Source organism: Rhinolophus sinicus, chromosome 8, assembly GCF_057876585.1.
Source record: "Rhinolophus sinicus isolate RSI-liver-muscle chromosome 8, RSI-T2T, whole genome shotgun sequence".
Classification (NCBI taxonomy): domain Eukaryota; kingdom Metazoa; phylum Chordata; class Mammalia; order Chiroptera; family Rhinolophidae; genus Rhinolophus; species Rhinolophus sinicus.
Window position 1 is genome coordinate 9,256,822 of NC_142508.1, and position 23,237 is coordinate 9,280,058.

The 23,237-nt window shown below is 46.8% G+C and overlaps 3 protein-coding genes across 10 annotated transcripts in view; 1 reads left to right on the forward strand and 2 right to left on the reverse strand.

The window, feature by feature from the left end:
• Window positions 1–12,639, reverse strand: part of LOC141567575 (ras-related protein Rab-19-like) — a 35,058-nt gene extending 22,419 nt beyond the window's left edge. Inside the window, exon 1 of the mRNA XM_074315288.2 lies at window positions 12,528–12,639. The gene's annotated coding sequence lies outside the window, so the exon portion shown is untranslated. The remainder of the gene's footprint in view (window positions 1–12,527) is intronic.
• SLC37A3 (solute carrier family 37 member 3) overlaps window positions 1–23,237 on the forward strand; it is a 93,731-nt gene that overhangs the window by 29,503 nt on the left and 40,991 nt on the right. The window contains exons 1-2 of one of the 7 annotated variants that reach the window (XM_088799880.1): window positions 21,293–23,050; window positions 23,147–23,237. The exons of 4 other annotated variants lie outside the window; for them this stretch is intronic. The gene's annotated coding sequence lies outside the window, so the exon portion shown is untranslated. Of the gene's footprint in view, window positions 1–21,292; window positions 23,051–23,134 lie in introns of those variants that run through there. 2 more of the 7 variants (XM_088799882.1, XM_088799881.1) reach the window with 2 other exon arrangements.
• On the reverse strand, window positions 970–23,164 carry LOC109439797 (ras-related protein Rab-19-like). Of its 2 annotated transcripts, none has more exons than XM_088799888.1 (7): window positions 23,024–23,164; window positions 21,060–21,283; window positions 19,240–19,423; window positions 13,684–13,911; window positions 10,567–10,790; window positions 8,745–8,928; window positions 970–2,188 (listed from the first exon to the last, which is right to left on the reverse strand). In XM_088799888.1, the coding sequence occupies exons 2-7, from the start codon at window positions 21,258–21,260 to the stop codon at window positions 1,920–1,922; spliced, it is 1,290 nt and encodes a 429-aa protein (XP_088656014.1). In that variant the 5' UTR covers window positions 21,261–21,283; window positions 23,024–23,164; the 3' UTR covers window positions 970–1,919. The 2 variants fall into 2 exon arrangements, with proteins under 2 accessions (XP_088656014.1, XP_088656015.1); XM_088799889.1 differs by lacking the exon at window positions 23,024–23,164 and adding an exon at window positions 22,171–22,248.

The window sequence follows — 23,237 nt, forward strand, 5'->3', positions numbered from 1 at the left end:
AAGTGATCACAGGCTCTTGAACAGCTTGATATTTCTGAAAATGAAGAATGGAAGCAGGTGCTATTAGTGCCTTTCATGATATGAACCACAGAACCTCTCCTCCGTCACCCGGAGGTTTGCAAACCACCCGCAGGGCACACGATGAGCTGCTTTGCGGAGCTCTTCCCCGTCCTCTCCATCTAACTCACCCCGGTGCTGGAATGGCTCAGCTCCTGGCTGACAGAACAGCCTGGTTTGCCTTGGGTCACCATACAACCTTGACAAGAGTGAACCCAAGTTTCCACATTATCCCTGATCAGAAGGAAGTGGACTCAGGCTGGGCCTGGCGTGTTTCAGGCACAGCTCCCCATATTCCCCTGCAGTCAAGTAGCACTGGCCTTGTTCACCCCACCAGCTACCCTGTCTCTATCCCTCCCCTCCCCACTCGTCCTCTCCCCTTGGGCTTTTTATGGTGTTGACATGTACGTATGCGAGTAGGCCTTGGAATGAGTGTGTGTGTGTGTGTGTGTGTGTGTGTGTGTGTGTGTGTGTGAGATGAGGAGAGGTTACTGTGGTGGAGCCCAGATCTGATGCTGGTGATTATCTGAGAGGGACCGTAGCGTAACTGCTAAGTGGGCTCTGGACCAGGACGTTTGGGTCTGCGTCCTGACTCGGCCACGCACTGGCTGTGTGGCCTGACTCTCTGGGGGTGGCATTTCCTTACTTTAGAAACTGGAATCGTAAATAGAACCTACTGTAAAGATGGCTGCCCGGATGCATTGAGTTCGTATAAATAGTGTGTGGTCCCGTGCTGGGCATACAGTAATTGCTGTATGTGTTTGCTGTTATTAATACTATGGTACTAATAGTCCTATTACTACAGATAGATCTTTCCAGAAATAGAGTGGGGAAGAGGTCAGGAATAATCTATGAACAATGAAATACTAACTGAAAGGTTTTCTCACACATGGAAACGTACTGAAAGTAGCAGACATTTAAAATCTTTTTATTCTTCGAAGTGTCCCTTTTGGAGCTTAATTTCTCATAAGCCACTTATTACCAACCATACCATTTGGGGGATGAAAGGAAAATGCCAGAATTCAGTTAATACGCAGTTAATACGAGAGCTGTAAAGGCGCCTGCCTGTCACACTTCACAGCGCCCGGGGACCATAGTGCACAGCCGGAGAGACTCCTGTGCCTCTTTCTCATGCCGACCTTTGGGGGCGCTGGTCCACTGAGGCCGCTGCACTGGGAGGCCCTTCGCATCTCTTTCGAGTGTACTTGAGGGTTTCTGTGTTGGCCCTGTAATCCCACCAGAAGCCAAGGCTGGTCAATCACGGCTTACTGGTGTTCAGGTGACCTTGTTCTCACATGTCTAACCTGTTGGTAGGAATGTTTAATTCCAGATAATCCCAGAGGGCCTAATCCTAGAGGCTGATGAGGTTTGCAGAGTATTGGTTGTGCAGAGAAATGAGGGAAAACTGGTGTGAGCCATGAATCTCACCTGTCTTCTCTGCTCACTCTCTCCTCTGATTTAATTCTGTTTTCCATTCCCTGGTAACAACTTTCTGCTTGTTGCCACGCGGGGTCCTGACCAGACTTGTGAATTCCTGCTCCCTGTAACCCTTTCTTTTTTTCCCCCGTAACTCTTTCGAACAATAAAAATGCTTGTGAAAAGGCTCATCTGCTTTAATGCATTTCTTCTCTGGCATATAACTCGATTTCAAGGTGCATTCACTCCAGAGGCCATAACCTGTCCTAGGTCACGCCCTCTGGAGTGAATGGAGGCAGATGTGCTGCCCATCCAGGCGAGAAGGATGGAACACTAACGGCCAGTCGACGCCTGGGTCTGAAATGCTACTCAGCGGACACTAGGTATCCGGCTACCGTTGGTTTCAGAGGTGGCCTGTGGTGGGTGCAACTGCTTCGTGCTCATATTCAGCAAGTGCAGCCGGTGTTTTCACTCGGACCCTGGTCCTTAAGTTCTGGACTGAAGTCCAGCGAGAGGTTGTTCTGGGCGCTCTCTTCGGATGGGGGGAGGCTTTTCCGGGCGATCAGCTCCCTCGCCATGAGCATGAAGACATCAGCGATGTTCCTAGACTCTTTGGCAGATGTCTCCAAAACCGCAAGGAGGCCGTGCTTCTCGGCCAGCGTGCAGGCTTCCTCAAACAGAACGTCCCGTTTTTCCGACAGGTCAGATTTGTTCCCTGCGAGCAAGAGGTAACGAAATATTCCATTGAGTAACTCACCCTGGTTTTTTAAAAATGAACTTTTAAAATGAACATGTTAGTTCAGCAACATGCTAACATGCATTGATTCGTATATAGTACTTGAGGGCAAAGACACTGAAAATGAAAGCACGGATGAATGGAAACAGAACCACTCTCTTAAGTCCCTCTTCGGTAAGACCTTTAAGAGCTGCAAGGAATGGGCCATAGGTGTGCATTTTATTATTGGCTGGGGCAGGTAGAGCCTCTGTATTCTTGGGAGGGACCGTCATTCTAAGTCTGACAAGGTAAAGACTGTGCTAGACGGACTCTCAGTCTTTTCTCTTTTTCCTTCAGGCCTTGTTCCTCTTTTCGCTCTTTTTCCTGCAACTACAAAGTGTTGGACACTGAGATGGGGCCGGGTGTAACTGAGGAGACTGTGATCTGGATTCCTGGGTTGGGGCTCTGGAATGCATAATGAAGGATTTGTGTGTTGTTGTTTTTTAGCTATATTTTACAGATAATTAAATGCACAGACTTTCCGTTCAAAGAGTTTCGACAAATGTGTATGCAAGTGGTTCGAGATTATCTACTAGAGTAAGACCATTATGAGACTATGTAGTTTTGCTCCCAGGTATGTACCCAACAGAAACATGTGCCCACGTGCATCAGCAAACATCCCAGCATGTTCAGAGCAGTGATTTTCCCAATTGCTGAAACAACTCAAATGTCCATCCATTGAGAAAGGAAACGTATGATACAGTGTATTCTCACAAAGGAATATTATACAAATTATGCAAAAGGATGGATTACAGCTGCATGCAACAACGTGCCTGCAACTCATAAATGTAATGTTGAGGGAAAGAAGCTTAGACAAAAAAGACATTTGTGTGATTCCATCGATATAAAGTTCAGAAACAATAGCGTAACAGAAGTGCAGCATTTGGGGTGTGGGGTTAGGTGGTAAAATGATAGAGAAAATGGAGTATTTACCATAAGGTCATAATGTGTTTACCTTTGGGGGAGAGGAGAGGATAATTGAGAGGGACAGGAAGGGGGCTTGCTGGGAAGGTTCTGGAATATCCTTTGCTGACCCAGGTGGTGTTTACACAAGCGTTCCCTTTGTGATGAATCAGTGTTTGTTTTCTTTTCTTTGCACATGTTAATATATCCCAATAAAAAAATTGAAAAAATACTTTCTCAGCATCAGAGTCACCAACCAGCTCATGACAACGCTAGATTTAGATCATAATTCTCCCCAAATAAGTGAAATCCAAGAATCTTTTCAGGGGACATTACCCCGGCTGGTACTGTGATGGGTGAAAAATGGCCCCAAAGACACCAGGTTGTAATCCCTGAAAACTGTCAATGGTTCCTTATTTGAAAAAAGGTCTTTGCAGATGTGATGAAGTTAAGGATCTTGGGATGGGAGGTAATTCGAGATTAGCTGGGTGGCCCCTAAATGTGACCACGTGCAGCCGTATAAGAGGGACACCTGACTGCCACACAGAGGAAGTGACAAAGACAAAAGCTGACAGTCAGTCACCTAAGAGCTGGAGGAGGCAAGGAGCCGATTGTCCCCCCTGGAGCCTCTAGAGAGAGTCTGGCCCTGCTGACACCTTGATTTCAACCCAGTGATACCCATTGCAGATTCCTGGCCTCCAGAACTGAGAAGAAACTTCTGTCTAAAGCACTTAGTTTATGGTAATTTGTTACAGCCGCCACAGGACCTAATTCAGGTTTGTACCTTCAAGAAAACTATGTGCATTTATATAGTTTGTGAGGTTTAAGCCTGGGCATAGTTCTGCTTCCAGAAGAAAGGTGGGAGAGCCCCTTGGTAGGGGCAGGGATGTTCCCGCTGAGCCAGGAGTCTGGACCCCCTTCTGCCTCCCTCACTCTGATCTGAGGCTTCTGGGCTGGGTCACACTGACTGACCTTTCTGACCTGTTGTCCCCTCCTGCCCTGACGCCACACCAGCATTGACTGTCCACTGTCCTGCCTCTCAGCGGCCGGTGACTGCACCCCTCAGGATGAGCCTGGCCACCTGGTGGAGGGAAGGAAACCACGTGCGTGCTCCTGCAGTGTGAGCCCTTCTTTGCTAAGTGTTCTGTTTGGGCACCCAGACATGACTTCCTGCCCCAAAGGAAGGGGGTTCTTCATGTTTTAGGGAGGCGAGAGAGACGCACAGACAGAAAGAGCTGCACAAGAATTGACCGATCCCACACAGGCCACGAAATAACATCCTAAGGGTCAGGTGAGTGGTCCAGTTGGTAGAGGCACAGGTGAGCCATCTCTTACTCATATTTCGCTGACCCCAAAACCTCTGGAACCCCTGCGTTGTTTTGGTAATTCACCTGATAGTAAAATCTGCCCTAACTGACCATTAGGAGTTTTTACTCAACCTGCTTTGTGTGACTGTTCATACATTTCAGTGCATAAACGATCATACGTTTGACCCTGGGGTGTTGGCCCAGACCCTGGCGAGGGGGCTATATAACCCAGATTGTACCCTCTAAGATCTGATGAATTCTGAACTGTGATCTCTTTGGCCTTAAGGGTTTTTTTCACTGAGAGATCGTGGACCTGTAAAAATCACAAGAGTTCAAATGAAAGGTTTGTCTGAGATCCTGAGGGCAAAGACCAGATGCTGAAGCGAGTTATGAGAAGACTTCCAGTGTAACCTACAGAAGGAAGCTGCCTCCTAAACCCTTACTCTGATGGAGCGTATGTAAGAGTTAAGAAGTCAGGGACAAAGCAGAGGACATGTGAAGAAGATAAGACAACCTCCTCCAGGAGGAGAGCAGGCACCTGCTAATCTTGTTGAGGAATTTGTGCATTGCCTTGAGCGCAATGGGCGACCAAACAGGATTTTAAAGAGGGACTTCCTGCCAGTGGCCGGGGAAGGAGGAACAGTACAGGTCAATGCAGTGGTCTCTGACATTTGTGTGATGGTGACGTGGCGGTGGTGAGTGGCTTAGGGAAACTTGGAGAGAGAGACACTGTGAAGAAATGTGGCGGCAGAATGGAAAATACAGTGAGGGGTGGGGACACTTCCCTGAGGGAACAACAGATTTGACTTTTCAAGATTAAGGCGAGGAGGCCAGTGACAAAACAGGAAGCCCCATGTGTCAGCCCTTGGGATTAGACGCGTCATAAATGGGGATACTGGGGACACGTGTCAATCACCTGTGGGGACGTTTCTAGAACGAATGAAGAAATGGGGGCAGAGATGCTGTTTACGAAAGAAAGACTAGGGTGTGAATACCAAGGAAGCTGTGAGATTCCCGGAAATCCTGCAGTCTGGCATTTATTACCCTCGCTGCCCCATCTGTTTCTGCAGCAGAGTAATTAATAGTTAAGGATGGTGCTGGCTGGGGGAGAGCCAGCAAGGGAGGCTGTGAGTGAGAGAAATGGCTTGGCTTCTAAAGACAGGTCCAAGGGGAGGGGACCCTAGAGGCAGGACTGCTTTGCAGGCAGGCTCCAGGCCCTGAGGAAGAACTGCTGCAGTGTTTCCTGGGAATCTCGGGAATTTACTGGAAAAGAGATCCAGCCCATGTTCCTGGGAATATCGCAAGTGTGATAAGATCTGCTTCATTCCCTCAGTGAGGTGATGCATGTTATTTACACCTTCTCTTCCCGTCTATGGGAGCTACCTTTAGTGGGGTTTCCTTCCTCCCCGGGGGTCCCAGATGTCCCTCCCTGTCGGCTCAGCTCCTCACCCAGTGGGCCTCGGAGCCCTGGGCAGAGCACAGCAGTCTCTCATATTTGCTCTGCAGGAAATGGCGGCTTCCCTTCATGGAGTACTTAGTACTGTGCTAAGTGCTTTATATGTCACCTTACTTAATCTTTCAAGTCAACAGTCACTTTGAAGTCCGTACCAGTTTTATAGACAAGGAGGTAGAAATGTAAGAGAGTCAGTTACAACCCCAAGTTCAGACAGAGAAAGAGATTTGAACCCTAATCTGTCCAACCCTGAAGTCCAGGCACTAGAGTAGATGCAGACATTGCCTAAATTAGAGCTTCAGGGGACCCTGAGTGACAATCCAGCCTAAGCAGCTATTGGAAACAGTTGGAAGGGAACTGAACCCACCGGGACTCTGGACACCAGATGGCCTGGTTCAAATGCTGCCTCACTTGTCATCAGGTCATGAGGCCGAGTTACTTGACTCTTAACCTCCAGATGCCTCGGTTTCCTAATCTGGGGAGTGAGGATATTCAGCTCTGCTTCTTAGGATTGTTTAGAGGATTAAATGACGTGGTCTGGAGAGCACTCAGAACAGTGCCTGGATCCTCCTGAGTATTTAGTAAATGTCACCTGTCACCAGCCTCTTCCTCGCACCTGGCGGGCGGGGCCCTGCTTGTCAGGAGCAGCTGTTATGAAGGGTGTTGGGAATCTCAGCCAGCTTCCTCCTCAGTGCTTTGCAGAAGTGGTTGCTGGGGAAGAAATACGGCTCTTTGGGGTCAGTGTTTATTATTATAACTCTGAACTCTGCTGTTAGAAGAAGTGTCCTTTATATCAGAAGTCACGTCACCAAAGATTCTGGTCCCTGAGGGGATCTTTGAGTAGGAAGTGAAAGGAGAGAGGAGGCATCACATTCTTCCCCCAAGAAGGTAAGTTTCTGTCCACGTGGGAAGGTGACTCTTGGCTTCACTAATCTCTCTTTTCTGGTCCTGCCAGGGGGGGGCAAGACACAGCCCCTCTGAGAAAATGAGGTGATTACATTGGAGAGGTATGTGCTTTGGCAGTGGGCTGTGGAATCTGTGCTTTTGATGTGATGCAGCAGGAAGGGGGAGCCCAGTCTCGGCTCTGGAATGACTTGGCTTTTTAACTTAGGAGAAACAGAGTGAGTCCCAAACAGCACGTCTTCAAGTCTGTGTGTAACATGGGGGCTCGACTACCAATCAAAACAGCAACGACTTAGGGGAAAGAAAATGGTTCTGAAATAACAAGTCCTTTCTGGAGCCCTGATAGTAACGGGAAGTGGGCTAGGTGTGCAGTGACTGCCACAGCCCATCCTGGCCAGGCTTTGCATCCTGTGCCTGCCTCCTCCATCGGGCTCTGCTGCTTGGTCCAGTCCAGGGTGGGCACCTTACCCCAGACCTGCTGTCCTCAGGTCGGCTTTGTCATGGAGAGAAGGAGCGGGGAATGGGATTTGCCTTCTGAGAAATGTGAGCTAGTGGATACTGAGAGAATGTGGGCGTTGTGGAAGGGCAGGCAGTGGGGTGATGCTTTGAGAGATGCAGTGAGGGGGGTACAGGGGTGAGAGAGTGCGGCAAGCCCACATTATCCTGCATGTGAGAATCATTCTGAGACAGAGGAAATAGATACACAACAGAGGACAAGGGGGCTGGGTCACAGAGTCCAACCCAGAGAGGGGGATCCCCAATTCCTGCTCGTCGGTGGGTGGCCAGGCTGCACTGTGGTTTCTGCTCTGGCTGGGGCTCGACTGCTGGCTTTTCCTAGGTCCCAGGGACGCGCTCCCTTACCATGACCCCCCATTATTTGAGAAACATAAATGAGTTAGTTCCTTTAAAACAAACCTTCTAGAAAAAATATCCTATGCCTTTTTAAGCACTTACAATGTGTCAGGCACTGCTAAGCAATTAGTATACATTATCTCATTAAATTCTTACAAGCAGCCCAGTAAGTATTAGTCCCATGTTATAGGTGAGGAAATTAAGGCTCAGAGGGTAACTGGCCACAGAGCTAGAAGGTGCTTCTCAATGGATAAATAATCCATTAGACACGGTATGTTTAGCTCATTCTCGGTCTGCATATTTGCGTAGGATTCTCTCTAGGATCCTGTTAAAATGAAGACTGATTGGGTATTTCCAGGATGGGCCTGAGATCATGCACGTTTAACAAACTCAAAAGCGGTGCTGATGTCGCCGGTCCTCAGACCACACTTTGAGTAGCAAGGGCCTAAGCCAGCTGCCGAAATGAAGTGGCCACTTGGTAAGCAGTGGGTACTCAGAGGGAAGAAAAGGCAGCCCTGCTCACAAAACTAACACTATGGAGAAGTGACAGAAACGTTAACGCTTTTCTGAATGTACAACAGGACATCTCACATCTCAAACTGTGAGCGCACGTTGTGTACTTGCAGTTGCTGTTAGTTTTGCTGTTGGTCCTTAGGAGTCACTTAGGATGTTAACAGGTGTAAGACGTCATTCAAGGGTGTCGTCAGTCACAGTTATCTAAGGGGTTCCCTTGGGGACTTGGAGCCATTTGACTGTGAACTTCAACCTACACAGTACGTCCTGTGTGGTCTACACAGAGTGTGCAGTGAATCAGCTGCGTGTCCCACGCATAGAGGTCTGGGACCCATCTCAGGTCCCCAGAATGAGAAACTCTAGGGAGGGGCCTTGGAGTCTGTGTTCTTCAGTTCACACCCACACCCCCCAATTGTCAAGCGAACCTGATGGGAATTTCTGGCCAGATGCTTACTGAGGTCCTGTCCCCCACTTGTACTTTTCATCGTTTCAGAAACACATGAGAAGCTCACCATCAGCAGAGGCGGCCAGAAATGCAGGTTTAAACCCTTTGCAAACGACATACCGATCAGCATAATGACCAAGTTCTCCGCTCCGTGTTTTTCCATCTCATGAATCCAGTGAGGAACGGAGTCGAAGGTGGACTTTCGGGTGAGGTCGTAAGCGATGATGGCCCCGTCGGCACTGCGGTAGTAGCTTTGGGTGATGCTCCGGAAGCGCTCCTGGCCGGCCGTGTCCCATACCTGCATCTGGAGAAGGGTAGAAAAGGGTGTGGCCTCAGGAGTTCCCATGTCTGATGGGAACTTGCTCAGTTACGTTATCTGTCTGAAAAATACAGCTGCCTGGGTCTCCCTCACTCACTTCTAGACATGCAGATTCCGTAGGTCTGGGCTGGCCCACAAATCTGATTTTCCAGTTTCTTCCCAGGGCGAATTGGTTGGGCATTCAGGTTTGGGGACCAGCACCTCTGGGACACTTGAGAGAGGGGGAATCCACTGTCCTGGGGTCTGGTGTGGTTTTGCCTTTTCACCTCAGTCATCCCTTCGTCCTGATTTTGGGGTTTAATATTTTGAGCCTCCCCCCGATAGTAACACTGGCAAAGACGATGGCATTGGCGGAACTGTTTTGGTTTCAAAGGACGACTCAGCTGTTCATGTTTAGGAGTGTCCTCATAGTAACACCTTCCAAATTACCATTCCAAGCAATGGCGCTGATGTACACATCCTCCAAAAGTGTCTCAGGGTATTTGTTCCTTCATACCCTCACTTTATTTCCAAAATTTATTTTTTAAAGTTTGCAAACAGGCACAAAGCTAGAGAGACCAGAACAGTGAACACTCATGTCCCCATCTTCCAGGTTTAATAATCATCAAGATTTTGCTGCTCTTGCTTCATCTAGTCCTTTCTGTTGATCTATGTGAGGTATTATTTACAGCGAATCCCAGACGTCCTGTCACTTCCTCCCGACTTCCGTACATATCCATGTAAAAATGGACATTTTCTTTCTTAACCATAATGCCGTTACCACTGCTAATACGCTTTTCAAAAATCCTTTAGTATCATTTAATACCCAGCCTAAAAAAAAATACCTGTTTTATATCAAAATTTTCCTGATTGCCACCAAAATGTCTTTTTCCTTCTGTTTTTATTTAATCAGGATCCCAAACAAGATCCATTTATTACATATTCAGCATCACTTTTTGATCTTTTCTAATCAAATGGGTAACAGATAGTATCTTACTTCTTTATTTTTAAATTATGAGCGAGGATGAGCACCTTTACATCACTCCATAAATTTATGAGCTGGTTCTTATAAAATTTGTGAAATATCAGTTTTGTTCACTCTGTGAATCACCTACTTTTTGTATTGGTTGAACTTTCTCTTAGATATTTATCAGGGCTCTTTCACATTAAAGAAATTAGCCCTTTTTTAAGTCCCATATTTGCAAATCTTTCTTTCCAATTTGTCATTCATCTTTTGACTTGGCATACGGTATTTTTTTTTTTTTTTTTTTTTTGGAGGGCGCAGTGGCCCATGCAGGGATCGAACCAGCGACCTTGGTGTTATTAACACCACACTGACCAACTGAGCTAACTGGGCACCCCTAATATTTTCGGCTATGTAGACATTTGACCTTTATATATAGTTATCTATATGAGACAGTTAGGTTGAGCAACACTTTATGGCTTCTGGGTTCATGAGTTACTTAAAAGCTCTATTTCCTCTTTCTACAATGATAAAAATAAATACACCCATGTTTTAAAAATAAATACACCTGGTACTTTTACGATTTCATGTTTATATTTAAACCTGTTATTCCTCAGGTATGGATTTCATGTTAGGAACCCTGGCTAAAAGAGAGAGAAACGATCCCGTGCCCCTCTGACCTTCACTTTCTTGCCATCGATCTCGAGGGTGCGTACGATACGCCCCACCCAAGTTGTGGTCTTCTGTGTCTCTCTGTAGGACCCGGATATGAAATGCTGCACCACACATGTCTTCCCCACGTTGGAGTCCCCGATGAGGATAATATTGAACGAATAGTCAAAGTTCTCATCTTCTGCTCTGGCTGAGTTGGACAATTGTATGGGTCTAGCCACCTCGAATAAAGCTAAGAAAGAAAGAAGGAAGTCAGCGTCTCTTTGGTGAGCACCTACCAGGCGCCGGCACTGTACTGGGCTCTTGGGGTCCAGGGCAGGACAAGGCAGAGGGGGATCAGTGCTTTCATTGCACTAACATCCTCGTAGGAAAAGGACACTAATTACTGGTCAGGTACAAAGAGCTTCTCCCACAAGCCCACACCTGCCTTAGGGGGGTTGACCTTTACGGGGTCCTCAGAAGGAAGAGGTTCTACCGCCATTCTCTGCTGGGCCCAGTACACAGTGTACACTGTCAGATGATAGCATTGATGGAGACCCTTGTCATAGAGACCAGGTGCTCCCTCGAGTGTCCAGACAGCAGGAAGATGGCAGAAGAGATGCCCACAGGAGTGTCTTAACTGGCATTCATCAGTTGGAGGACATGCCGTGCTGTCATCCTGTCTCCATGTCACATGGGAGCAGAGCTCTCAACTACTGAAGGCTGAACAGTCAGGCAGCCGGCAACAGGGACAGACAAGATGTGACTGACAAGAAGTCAGTTTAGAGAAGAGTGACGTGGCCTTTTTTTCTGGTTTGCACCTCATTTTGCTTGACCAGGAAATTCAGATTTGGGGAATCTTCAAAATAAAAACTGGCTAGAATATGGCATATTTTAACATAGGTTGGAAAATAATGTTTCCAATGACAGTGTTTCTCAAACGAACCAATTATATCAGAATCATTTGGGGAGATAAAAAAATACATATATATTCCTGAAGCCCATCTCAGATCTGCTAAATATATTTTGAAACATGTGCGCGCGCGCGCACACACACACACACACACACACACACAGTCTCCAGGTTATTCTGATGACCAGGGTGGGAACATTGGCCAACAGATCACTCACCCGAAACTTTATTCCCAGCTCAGCATCTATACTTAGCTATCCATCGTACTTCAATGTCTTTGCTCAGGAGGAACTCACTACGTCCAACAAAATTCATTGTGCATGCTCAGCTCTAACTTACATGGCTTTGAAATCTATCTCTCCGGGGTTCCTCATGCTAAATGCCAGGTGCCAGCAGATTCCTATTCCACATGACAGGCCATCAGATATTTGGAGCAGCAAGCATATCCCTCCAGGTAAATATCCACAGGTCTTTCCACTGTTCTTCCCGGGATATCGGTTGGGTCTCTTCACCAAGGGTCTCATAAAAACACATGAGATCTAATCCCATTTGATGATGAAATGGGATGTGAGGCAGATTGCTCTTGCCATGTGACACCCGCCTTCACTTCCCCCTGGTTTATTCTTTGGTTTTCTCTAAAGCCATAGAGCAGGACAAGTCTATCTCGCCATGCAAAGTGAAATGCACACTAATATCCAATCTGTATGTAAAAACCCTGAGGTTTAAGTGGAGGAAGAAGGATTCTGTACCTTTCTTGGACACCTCTGAAATCACCCATGGCTAAAGGACCCAGCAGACAGAGACATAATCTAACCACTTTGCTTTCTCCCTCTGACTTTTCAAACACAGACAGCCATTCCACTTCCGGTGTCTTATCCCTATAACTTGAGCTGAAATCTTCCTTCCATGTTTCCTCCCCCATCACGGAAGTCCTCAGGTTTCCACAGAAGCCCTCTTGAACTGAGCCTACCTGCCCTGCAAGGAGAAAGCTCGGTGTACACCCGCAGAGGCCCTCCATCCTCCATCCTCCATCCTGCATCCTGCAGCCCTCGCCTTCCAGCTTCACCTGTCGCTTACCTCTGGCTCTCTCGCCTCTGCAAGCAGGTAAGGTTTTCTTTCTCCTTGTTTTCCTTTTCAGCCCTCAGTGCCCCTTCTTCCTGCTGCCTCACTGCGGGGTGGGAACTGTAGTTCTGTTCCCAGGTGTCAATGTTTGGCAGCCTGAGAAAGTGGAAGGAGAGCCCTCCTACTGCCCTTGAGACCGGAGCTACCTTTGAGTACAAAGTACAGGTGAGGCGTTGGCCAGCACTCCTGCGCACTCAGCTCTATCTCCAAACGTTCGTCACTTTACAAAGCCAAACGAACACCCACTCCCCACTTTTCCTGCTTCCCCCTCACTTTCTCTTATTCAGCCCTGGGCCCAGATTTTTTCTGGTGTTCCTTGTTTGGCTTGAGGTGGGGCGTGGGGATAGTGGAGAGGACACAACGTAAGGATACAGGTGTGGGTCTTAAGTAATGTAATTGTTTTGTGGACTTGAATAACTCTCTTTGATGAGCCACTGAGAGAAAGGAGGAGATCCAAAGAGGAGATTAAAAACCCAAAAGATCTTTGAATTTGTACGGGAAGAAAGAGCTGGAAAAAAAAATTTGTTTCTCTCCTTCAAACAATCTACCACAGAACGAAGGTTAATTTCTTGGTCAGAGAAAACAAAGAATTTATTAATCCTTATGCTGGCGGTGGAAGCACAAAACTGAGGTGAATTTTCCTTCCCTTTTTTTCCACCTCAGAGTCTGGAAGAGTCACTGCTTCTCATAGCACAGGGACTAGATTTTCTCCACTATATATTATGGAATGTACCATGCAGGCAGTTAAGCTATAGGCGGAATATGCGAATAAGAAACATCCAGATTGATAAAATATTTACACTGGTATCGTGTTTTCAGACCATGGGCTATTACAGACCTATTAATGTGTCATGAAATCAATTTTCGTGGGTTGCAACCTGCATTTTTACAGAAGAGGTTAGGAAAGAAATTCAGAATGTATCCCATGTAGTAAGGTCAGTATTGTTTTGTGAAATGTTGGGTGAGTTGTACACGTGCGTGTGTATATGGGGCTGATGTAAACTGCATTTCTGATTTCTGGCGGTTGAGGTCAAAAGAGTGAGAAGCACTGAAAAAGAGTACAATGTATTCACTATCCAGGATCACTTCTTTCTATGATTCTTTCAGATACCTTTCAAACATAATTGATCCTGCCAGAGGTTGTTCTGGGCGCTCTCTTCGGACAGGGGGAGGCTGTTGCGGGCGATCAGCTCCCTCGCCATGCTCTCGAAGACTTCATCGATGTTCTTAGACTCTTTGGCAGATGTCTCCAAAACCGCAAGGAGGCCGTGCTTCTCGGCCAGCGTGCAGGCATCTTCAAACGGAACACGCCGTTTTTCCGACAGGTCACATTTGTTCCCTGCGAGCAAGAGGTAACTAAATATTCCATTGAGTAACTCACCCTGGTTTTTAAAAATGAACTTTTAAAAAGAACATGTTAGTTCAGCAACATGCTAACATGCATTGATTCGTATATAGTACTTGAGGGCAAAGACACTGAAAATGAAAGCACGGATGAATGGAAACAGAACCACTCTCTTAAGTCCCTCTTCGGTAAGACCTTTAAGAGCTGCAAGGAATGGGTTGGAGGTGTGCATTTTACTATTGGCGGAGGCAGATAGAGCCTCTATATTCTTAGGAGGGACCGTCATTCTAAGTCTGACAAGGTAAAGACTGTGCTAGACGGACTCTCAGTCTTTTCTGTTTTTCCTTCAGGCCTTGTTCCTCTTTTCGCTCTTTTTCCTGCAACTACAAACTGTTGGACACTGAGATGGGGCTGGGTGTAGCTGAGGAGACTGTGATCTGGATTCCTGGGTTGGGGCTGTGGTATGAATAAAAGGATTTTTTTTTTAAACTATAATTTACAGATAAATAAATGCACAGTATTTCCGTTCAAGGAGTTTGGACAAATGTATATGCAAGTGGTTCGTGATTATCTAATAGTAAGACCATTATGAGACTATGTAGTTTTGCTCCCAGGTATGTACCCAACAGAAATATGTGCCCACGTGCATCAGCAAACATACAAGAATGTTCAGAGCAGTGATTTTCCCAATTGCTGAAACAACTCAAATGTCCATCTATTGCGAAAGGAGAAGTACTATGTAGTGTATTCTTACAAAGGAATGTTATACAAATTATGCAAAAGGATGCATTATAGCTGCTTGCAACAACGTGGATACAAGTCATAAACGTAATGTTGAGGGAAAGAAGCTTAGACAAAAAAGTCATTTGTATGATTCCATCGAAATAAAGTTCAGAAACAATAACGTAACAGAAGTGCAGCATTTGGGGTGTGGGGTTAGGTGGTAAAATGATAGAGAAAATGGAGTATTTAACATAAAGTCATAACGTGTTTACCTTTGGGGGAGAGGAGAGGAGATAATTGAGAGGGACAGGAAGGGGGCTTGCTGGGAAGGTTCTGGAATATCCTTTGCTGACCCAGGTGGTGTTTACACAAGCGTTCCCTTTGTGATGAATCAGTGTTTGTGTCCTTTTCTTTCCTCATGTTAATATATCCCAGTAAAAAAATGAAAAAAGACTTTCTCAGCATCAGTCACCAACCAGCTCATGACAAAGCTAGATTCAGATCATAATTCTCCCCAAACAAGTGAAACCCACGATCTTTTCAGGGGACATACCCCGGCTGGTACTGTGATGGGTGACAAATGGCCCCAAAGACACCAGGTTTTAATCCCTGAAAACTGTCAATGGAACCTTATTTCGAAAAAGGTCTTTGCAGATGTGATGAAGTTAAGGATCTTGGGCTGGGAGATAATTCGGGATTAGCTGGGTGGCCCCTAAATGTGACCACGTGCACCTGCATAAGAGGGACACCTGACTGCCACACAGAGGAAGTGACATAAAGACAAATGCTGACAGTCACCTAAGAGCTGGAGGAGGCAAGGAGCCGATTGTCCCCCCTGGAGCCTCTAGAGAGAGTCTGGCCCTGCTGACACCTTGATTTCAACCCAGTGATACCAATTGCAGATTCCTGGCCTCCAGAACTGAGAAGAAATTTCTGTCTAGAGCACTCAGTTTACGGTAATTTGTTACAGCCAGCACAGGAAGCTAATTCAGGATTGTACGTTCAAGAAAACTATGTGCATTTTTATAGCTTGTGAAGTTTAAGCCTGGGCATAGTTCTGCTTCCAGAATAAAGGTGTGAGAGCCCCTTGGTGGGGGCAGGATTGTTCCCGCTGAGCCAGGAGTCTGGACCCCCTTCTGCCTCCCTCACTCTGATCTGTGGCTTCAGGGCTGGGTCACACTGACTGTGACCTTTCTGACCTTTTGTCTCCTCCTGCCCTGACGCCACACCAGCATTGACTGAGGACTGTCCTGCCTCTCAGCGGCCAGTGATGGCACCCCTCAGGATGAGCCTGGCCACCTGGTGGAGGGAAGGAAACCACGTGCGTGCTCCTGCAGTGTGAGCCCTTCTTTGCTAAGTGTTCTGTGAGGGCACCCAGAGATGCGTCCTGCCCCAAAGGAAGGGGGTTCTTCATCTTGTAGGGAGGCGAGAAAGACGCACAGACACGGAAAGAGCTGCACAAGAATTGACCGATCCCACACAGGCCACAAAATAACATCCTAAGGGTCAGGTGAGTGGTCCAGTGGTAGAGGCACAGGGGAGCCATGCCTTACCCACATCCCCGATCCCAAAACCTCTGGAACCCCTGCGTTTTGTTGGTAATTCATCTGATAGTAAAATCTGCCCTAACTGACCATTAGTAGTTTTTACTCAACCTGCTTTGTGTGACCGTTCATACATTTCAGTGCATAAATGATCATACATTTGACCCTGGGGTGTTGGCCCAGACCCTGGCGAGGGGTTGATGTAACCCAGAATGTACCCTCTAAGATCCGACGAATTCTGAACTCTGAAATCTTTGACCTTAATGGTTTTTTTCACTGAGAGATTGTGGATCTGTGAAAATTACAAGAATTTAAGTGAAAGGTTTGCCTGAGATCCTGAGGGCAAAGACCAGAAGCTGAAGCGAGTTATGAGAAGACTTCCAGTGTAACCTACAGAAGGAAGCTGCATCCTAAACCCTCACTCCGACAGAGCGGATGTAAGAAGTTAGGGACGAAGCAGAGGGGATGAGAAGGAGATGAGACAACCTCCTCCAGGAGGAGAGCAGGCACCTGCTAATCTTGTTCTGGAATTTGTGAATTATCTTGAGGGCATCGGGGACCAAAGAGGATTTTAAACAGGGCCTTCCTGCCAGGCCAGGGAAGGAGGAACAGTACAGGTCAATGCAGTCGTGTCTGACATTTGTGTGATGGTGAAGTGGCGGCCGTGAGGGGGTGAGAGACTTGGAGAGAGAGACACTGTGAAGAAATGTGGGGGCAGAATGGAAAATACAGTGAGGGGATTGTTGAGAGGATTACATGACGTGGCCCAGGAGAGCACTCAGAACAGTGCCTGGATCCTCCTGGGTGGTTAGTAAATGTCACCTGTCACCAGCCTCTTCCTCGCACCTTGCAGGCGGGGCCCTGCTAGGCAGAAGCAGCTGTTATGAAGGGTGTTGGGAATCTCAGCCACTTCCTCCTTGGTGCTTCGCAGAAGTGGTTGCTGGGGAAGAAATACGGCTCTTTGGGGTCAGTGTTTATTATTATAACTCTGAACTCTGCTGTTAGAAGAAGTGTCCTTTATATCAGAAGTCACATCAACAAAGTTTCTGGTCCCTGAGGGGATCTTTGAGTAGGAAGTGAAAGGAGAGAGGAGGCATCTCATTCTTCCCCCAAGAAGGTAAGTTTCTGTCCACGTGGGAAGGTGACTCTTGGCTTCATTAATCGCTCTTTTCTGGTCCTGCCAGGGGGGGCAAGACACAGCCCCTCTGAGAAAATGAGGTGATTAAATTGGAGGGGCATGTGCTTTGGCAGTGGGCTGTGGGATCTGGGCTTTTGATCTGATGCAGCAGGAAGGGGGAGCCCAGTCCAGGCTCTGGAATGACTTGGCTTTTTAACTTAGGAGAAACAGAGTGAGTCCCAAACAGCACGTCTTCAAGTCTGTGTGTAACATGGGGGCTCAACTACCAATCAAAACAGCAACGACTTAGGGGAAAGAAAATGGTTCTCAAATACCAAGTCCTTTCTGGAGCCCTGATAGTAACGGGAAGTGGGCTAGGAAGTGGGCTACAGCCCATCCTGGCCAGGCTTTGCATCCTGTGCCTGCCTCCTCCATCGGGCTCTGCTGCTTGGTCCAGTCCAGGGTGGGCACCTTACCCCAGGCCTGCTGTCCTCAGGTCGGCTTTGTCATGGAGAGAAGGAGCGGGGAATGGGATTTGCCTTCTGAGAAATGTGAGCTAGTGGATACTGAGAGAATGTGGGCGTTGTGGAAGGGCAGGCAGTGGGGTGAAGCTTTGAGAAATGCAGTGAGGGGGGTACAGCGGTGAGAGAGTGCGGCAGGTCCACATTATCCTGCATGTGAGAATCATTCTGAGACAGAGGAAATAGATGCACAACAGAGGACAAGGGGGCTGGGTCACAGAGTCCAACCCAGAGAGGGGGATCCCCAATTCCTGCTCGTCGGTGGGTGGCCAGGCTGCACCGTGTTTTCTGCTCTGGCTAGGGCTCGACTGCGGGTTTTTCCCAGGTCCCAGGGACACACTCCCTTACCATGACCCCCCATTATTTGAGAAACATGAATGAGTAAGTTCCTTGAAAATAACAAACCTTGTAGAAAAGAAATCTTATGCCTTATTAAGCACTTGCAATGTGTCTGGCACTGCTAGGCAATTTGTATACATTATCTGATTAAATTCTTACATCCCTCCCAGTATTAATCCCATCTTATAGGTGAGGAAATTAAGGCTCAGAGGGTAACTGGCCACAGAGCTAGAAGGTGCTTCTCAATGGATTAATAATCCATTAGACACGGTATGTTTAGCTCATTCTCAGTCTGCATATTTGCGTAGGATTCTCTCTAGGATCCTGTTAAAATGAAGACTGATTGGGTATTTCCAGGATGGGCCTGAGATCACGCACGTTTAACAAACTCTAAAGCGGTGCCGATGCCGCCGGTCCTCAGACCGCACTTTGAGTAGCAAGGTCCTAAGCCAGCTGCTGAAATGAAGTGGCCACTTGGTAAGCAGTGGGTACTCAGAGGGGAGGAAAAGACCGCCCTGCTCACAAAACTAACACTATGGAGAAGTGACAGAAACGTTAACGCTTTTCTGAATGTACAACAGGACATCTCACATCTCAAGCTGTGAGCGCACGTTGTGTACTTGCAGTTGCTGTTAGTTTTGCTGTTGGTCCTTAGGAGTCACTTAGGATGTTAACAGGTGTAAGATGTCATTCAAGGGTGTTGTCAGTCACAGTTATCTAAGGGGCTCCCTTGGGGACTTGGAGCCATTTGACTGTGAACTTCAACCTACATAGTACGTCCTGTGTGGTCTACACAGAATGTGCAGTGAATCAGCTGCGTGTCCCACGCATAGAGGCCTGGGACCCATCTCAGGTCCCCAGAATGAGAAAGTGTAGGGCGGGGCCTTGGAATCTGTGTTCTTCAGTTCACACCCACACCCCCAATTGTCAGGTGAACCTGATGGGAATTTCTGGCCAGATCCTTACTGAGGTCCTGTCCCCCACTTGTACTTTTTATCGTTTCAGAAACACATGAAAAGCTGGGTATCAGCAGAGGTGGCAAGAAATGCAGACTTTAAACCCTTTGAAAACGACATACCGATCAGCATAATGTCCAAGTTCTCTGTTCTGTGTTGTTTAATGTGATCAATCCAGTGAGGAACGGACTTGAAGGTGGACTTTTGGGTGATGTCGTAAGCGATGATGGCCCCGTCGACTTTGCGGTAGCAGATTTGGGTGATGCTCCGGAAGCGCTTCAGGCCGGCCGTGTCCCATACCTGCATCTGGAGAAGGGTAGAAAAGGGTGTGGCCTCAGGAGTTCCCATGTCTGATGGGAACTTGCTCACTTAAGTTGTCTGAAAAATACAGCTGCCTGGGTCTCCCTCACTCACTTCTAGATATGCAGATTCCGTAAGTCTGGGTTGGGCCCGCAAATCTGATTTTCCAGTTTCTCCCCAGGGCGAATTGGTTGGGCATTCGGGTTTGGGGACCACAACCTCAGGGACGCTTGTGAGAGGGGAATCCACTGTCCTGGGGTCTGGTGTGGTTTTGCCTTCTCACCTCAGTCATCCCTTTGTCCAGATTTTGGGGTTTAATCTTTAGAGCCTGCCCCCCGATAGTAACACTGGCAAAGGTGATGGCATTGGCGGAACTGTTTTGGTTTGAAAGGACGACTCGGTCAGCTGTTCATGTTTAGGAGTGTCCTCGTAGTAACAGCTTCCAAATTACCATTCCAAGCAATGGCGCTGATGTACACACCCTCCAAAAGTGTCTCAGGGTATTTGTTCCTTCATACCCTCACTTTATTTCCAAAATTTATTTTTTAAAGTTTGCAAACAGGCACAAAGCTAGAGAGACTGGAACAGTGAACACTCATGTACCCATCATCCAGATTTAATAATCATCAAGAATTTGCCGCTCTTGCTTCATCTAGTCCTTTCTGTTGATCTATCTGAGGTATTATTTAAAGCGAATCCCAGACGTCCTGTCACTTCCTCCCGACTTCCGTACATATCCATGTAAAAATGGACATTTTCTTTCTTAACCACAATGCCGTTACCACTGCTAATACGCTTTTCAAAAATTCTTTAGTATCATTTAATACCCAGCCTAAAAAAAAAAATAACCAGCCTATATCAAAATTTTCCTGATTGCCACCAAAATGTCTTTTTCCTTCTGTTTTTATTTAATCAGGATCCCAAACAAGATCCATTTATTACATATTCAGCATCACTTTTTGACCTTTTCTAATCAAATGGGTAACAGATAGTATCTCACTTTTTTATTTTTTAATTATGAGCGAGGATGAGCACCTTTACATCACTCCATAAATTTATGAGCTGGTTGTTATAAAATTTGTGAAATATCAGTTTTGTTCACTCTGTGAATCACCTACTTTTTGTATTGGTTGAACTTTCTCTTAGATATTTATCAGGGCTCTTTCACATTAAAGAAATTAGCCCTTTTTTAAGTCCCATATTTGCAAATCTTTCTTTCCAATTTGTCATTCATCTTTTGACTTGGCATATGGTATTTTTTTTTTTTTTTTGGAGGGCGCAGTGGCCCATGCAGGGATCGAACCAGCGACCTTGGTGTTATTAACACCACACTGACCAACTCAGCTAACTGGGCACCCCTGACATTTTCGACTATGTAGACATTTGACCTTTATGTATAGTTATCTATATGAGATAGTTAAATTGAGCAATACTTTATGGCTTCTGGGTTCATGAGTTACTTAAAAGCTCAATTTCCTCATTCCACAATGATAAAAATAAATACACCTATGTTTTAAAAATAAATACACCTGGTACTTTTACGATTTCATGTTTTATATTTAAACCTGTTATTCCTCAGGTATGGATTTCATGTTAGGAACCCTGGCTAAAAGCGGGAGAACCGATCCCGTGCCCCTCTGACCTTCACTTTCTTGCCGTCGACCTCGAGGGAGCGTACGGTGAAGTCCACCCCAATTGTGTTCTGCTGTGTCTCTGTGTAGGATCCGGATATGAAATGCTGCACCACACATGTCTTCCCCACGTTGGAGTCCCCGATTAGGATAATATTGAACGAATAGTCAAAGTTCTCATCTGCTGCCCTGGCTGAGTTGGAAAATTGCATGGTTCTTTCCACCTCGAATGGAGCTAAGAAAGAAAGAAGGAAGTCAGCGTCTCTTTAGTGAGCACCTACCAGGCACCGGCACTGTACTGGGCTCTTGGGGTCCAGGGCAGGACAAGGCAGAGGGGGATCATTGCTTTCAAAGCACTAACATCCTTGTAGGAAAAGAACACTAATTACTGGTCAGGTACAAAGAGCTTCTCCCACAAGCCCACACCTGCCTTAGGGGGGTTGACACTTTACGGTGTCCTCAGAAGGAAGAGGTTCTACCGCCATTCTCTGCTGGGCCCAGTACACAGTGTACACTGTCAGATGATAGCATTGATGGAGACCCTTGTCATAGAGACCAGGTGCTCCATGCTCCATCAAGTGTCCAGACAGCAGCAAGATGGCAGAAGAGATGCCCACAGGAGTGTCTTAACTGGCATTCATCAGTTGGAGGACATGCCGTGCTGTCATCCTGTCTCCATTCCACATGGGAGCAGAGCTCTCAACTACTGAAGACTGAACGGTCAGGCAGCCGGCAACAGGGACAGACAAGATTGGACTGACAAGAAGTCAGTTTGGAAAGAGTGACGTGGCCTTTTTTTCTGGTTTGCACCTCATTTTGCTTGACCAGGAAATTCAGATTTTGAGAACCTTCAAAATAAAAACTGGCTAGAATATGGCATATTTTAACATAGGTTGGAAAATAATGTTTCTTATGACAGTGTTTCTGAAACTAACCAATTATATCAGAATCATTTGGGGAGATAAAAATATATCTATATATATATTCCAGAAGCCCTTCTCAGATCTGCTAAACATATCTTGAAACATGCGCGCGTACACACACACACACACACACACACACACAGTCTCCAGGTTATTCTGATGACCAGGTTTGGGGAACATTGGCCAACAGATCACTCACCTGAAACTTCATTCCCAGCTCAGCATCTATGCTTAGCTATCCATCGTACTTCAATGTCTTTGGTCAGGAGGAACTCACTACGTCCTACAAAATTCATTGTGCACGCTCAGCTCTAACTTACATGGCTTTGAAATCTATCTCTCCGGGTTTCCTCATGCTAAATGCCAGGTGCCAGCAGATTCCTATTCCACAGGACAGGCCATCAGATATTTGGAGCAGCAAGCATATCCCTTCCAGGTTAATATCCCTAGGTCCTTTAACTGTTCTTCCCGGGATATTGGTTGGGTCTCTTCACCAAGGGTCTCATAGAAACACATGAGACCTAATCCCATTTGATGATGAAATGGGACGTGCGGCAGATTGCTCTTGCCGTGTGACACCCGTCTTCACTTCCCCCAGGTTTATTCTTTGGTTTTCTCTAAAGCCATAGAGCAGGACAAGTCTATCTCGCCATGCAAAGTGAAATGCACACTAATATCCAATCTGTATGTAAAAACCCTGAGGTTTAAGTGGAGGAAGAAGGATTCTGTACCTTTCTTGGACACCTCTGAAATCACCCATGGCTAAAAGATCCAGCAGATGAAAGACACAATCTAACCACTTTGCTTTCTCCCTCTGACTTTTCAAATACAGAAAGCCATTCCACTTCCGGTGTCTCATCTCTATAACTTGAGCTGAAATCTTCCTTCCATGTTCCTCCCCCACCACGGAAGTCCTCAGGTTTCCACACAAGCCCTCCTGAACTGAGCCTACCCGCCCTGCAAGGAGAAAGCTCGGTGTACACCCGCAGAGGCCCTCCGTCCTCCATCCTGCATCCTGCAGCCCTCGCCTTCCAGCTTCACCTGTCACTTACCTCTGGCTCTCTCGCCTCTGCAAGCAGGTAAGGTTTTCTTTCTCCTTGTTTTCCTTTTCAGTCCTCAGTGCCCCTTCTTCCAGCTGCCTCACTGTGTGGCGGGAACTGTAGTTCTGTCCCCAGGTGTCAGGTTTGGAGGCCTGAGAAAATGAAAGGAAAGCCAAGCCCTCCCACTGCCCTTGAACCTGGAGCCACGTTTGAGTACAAAGTACAG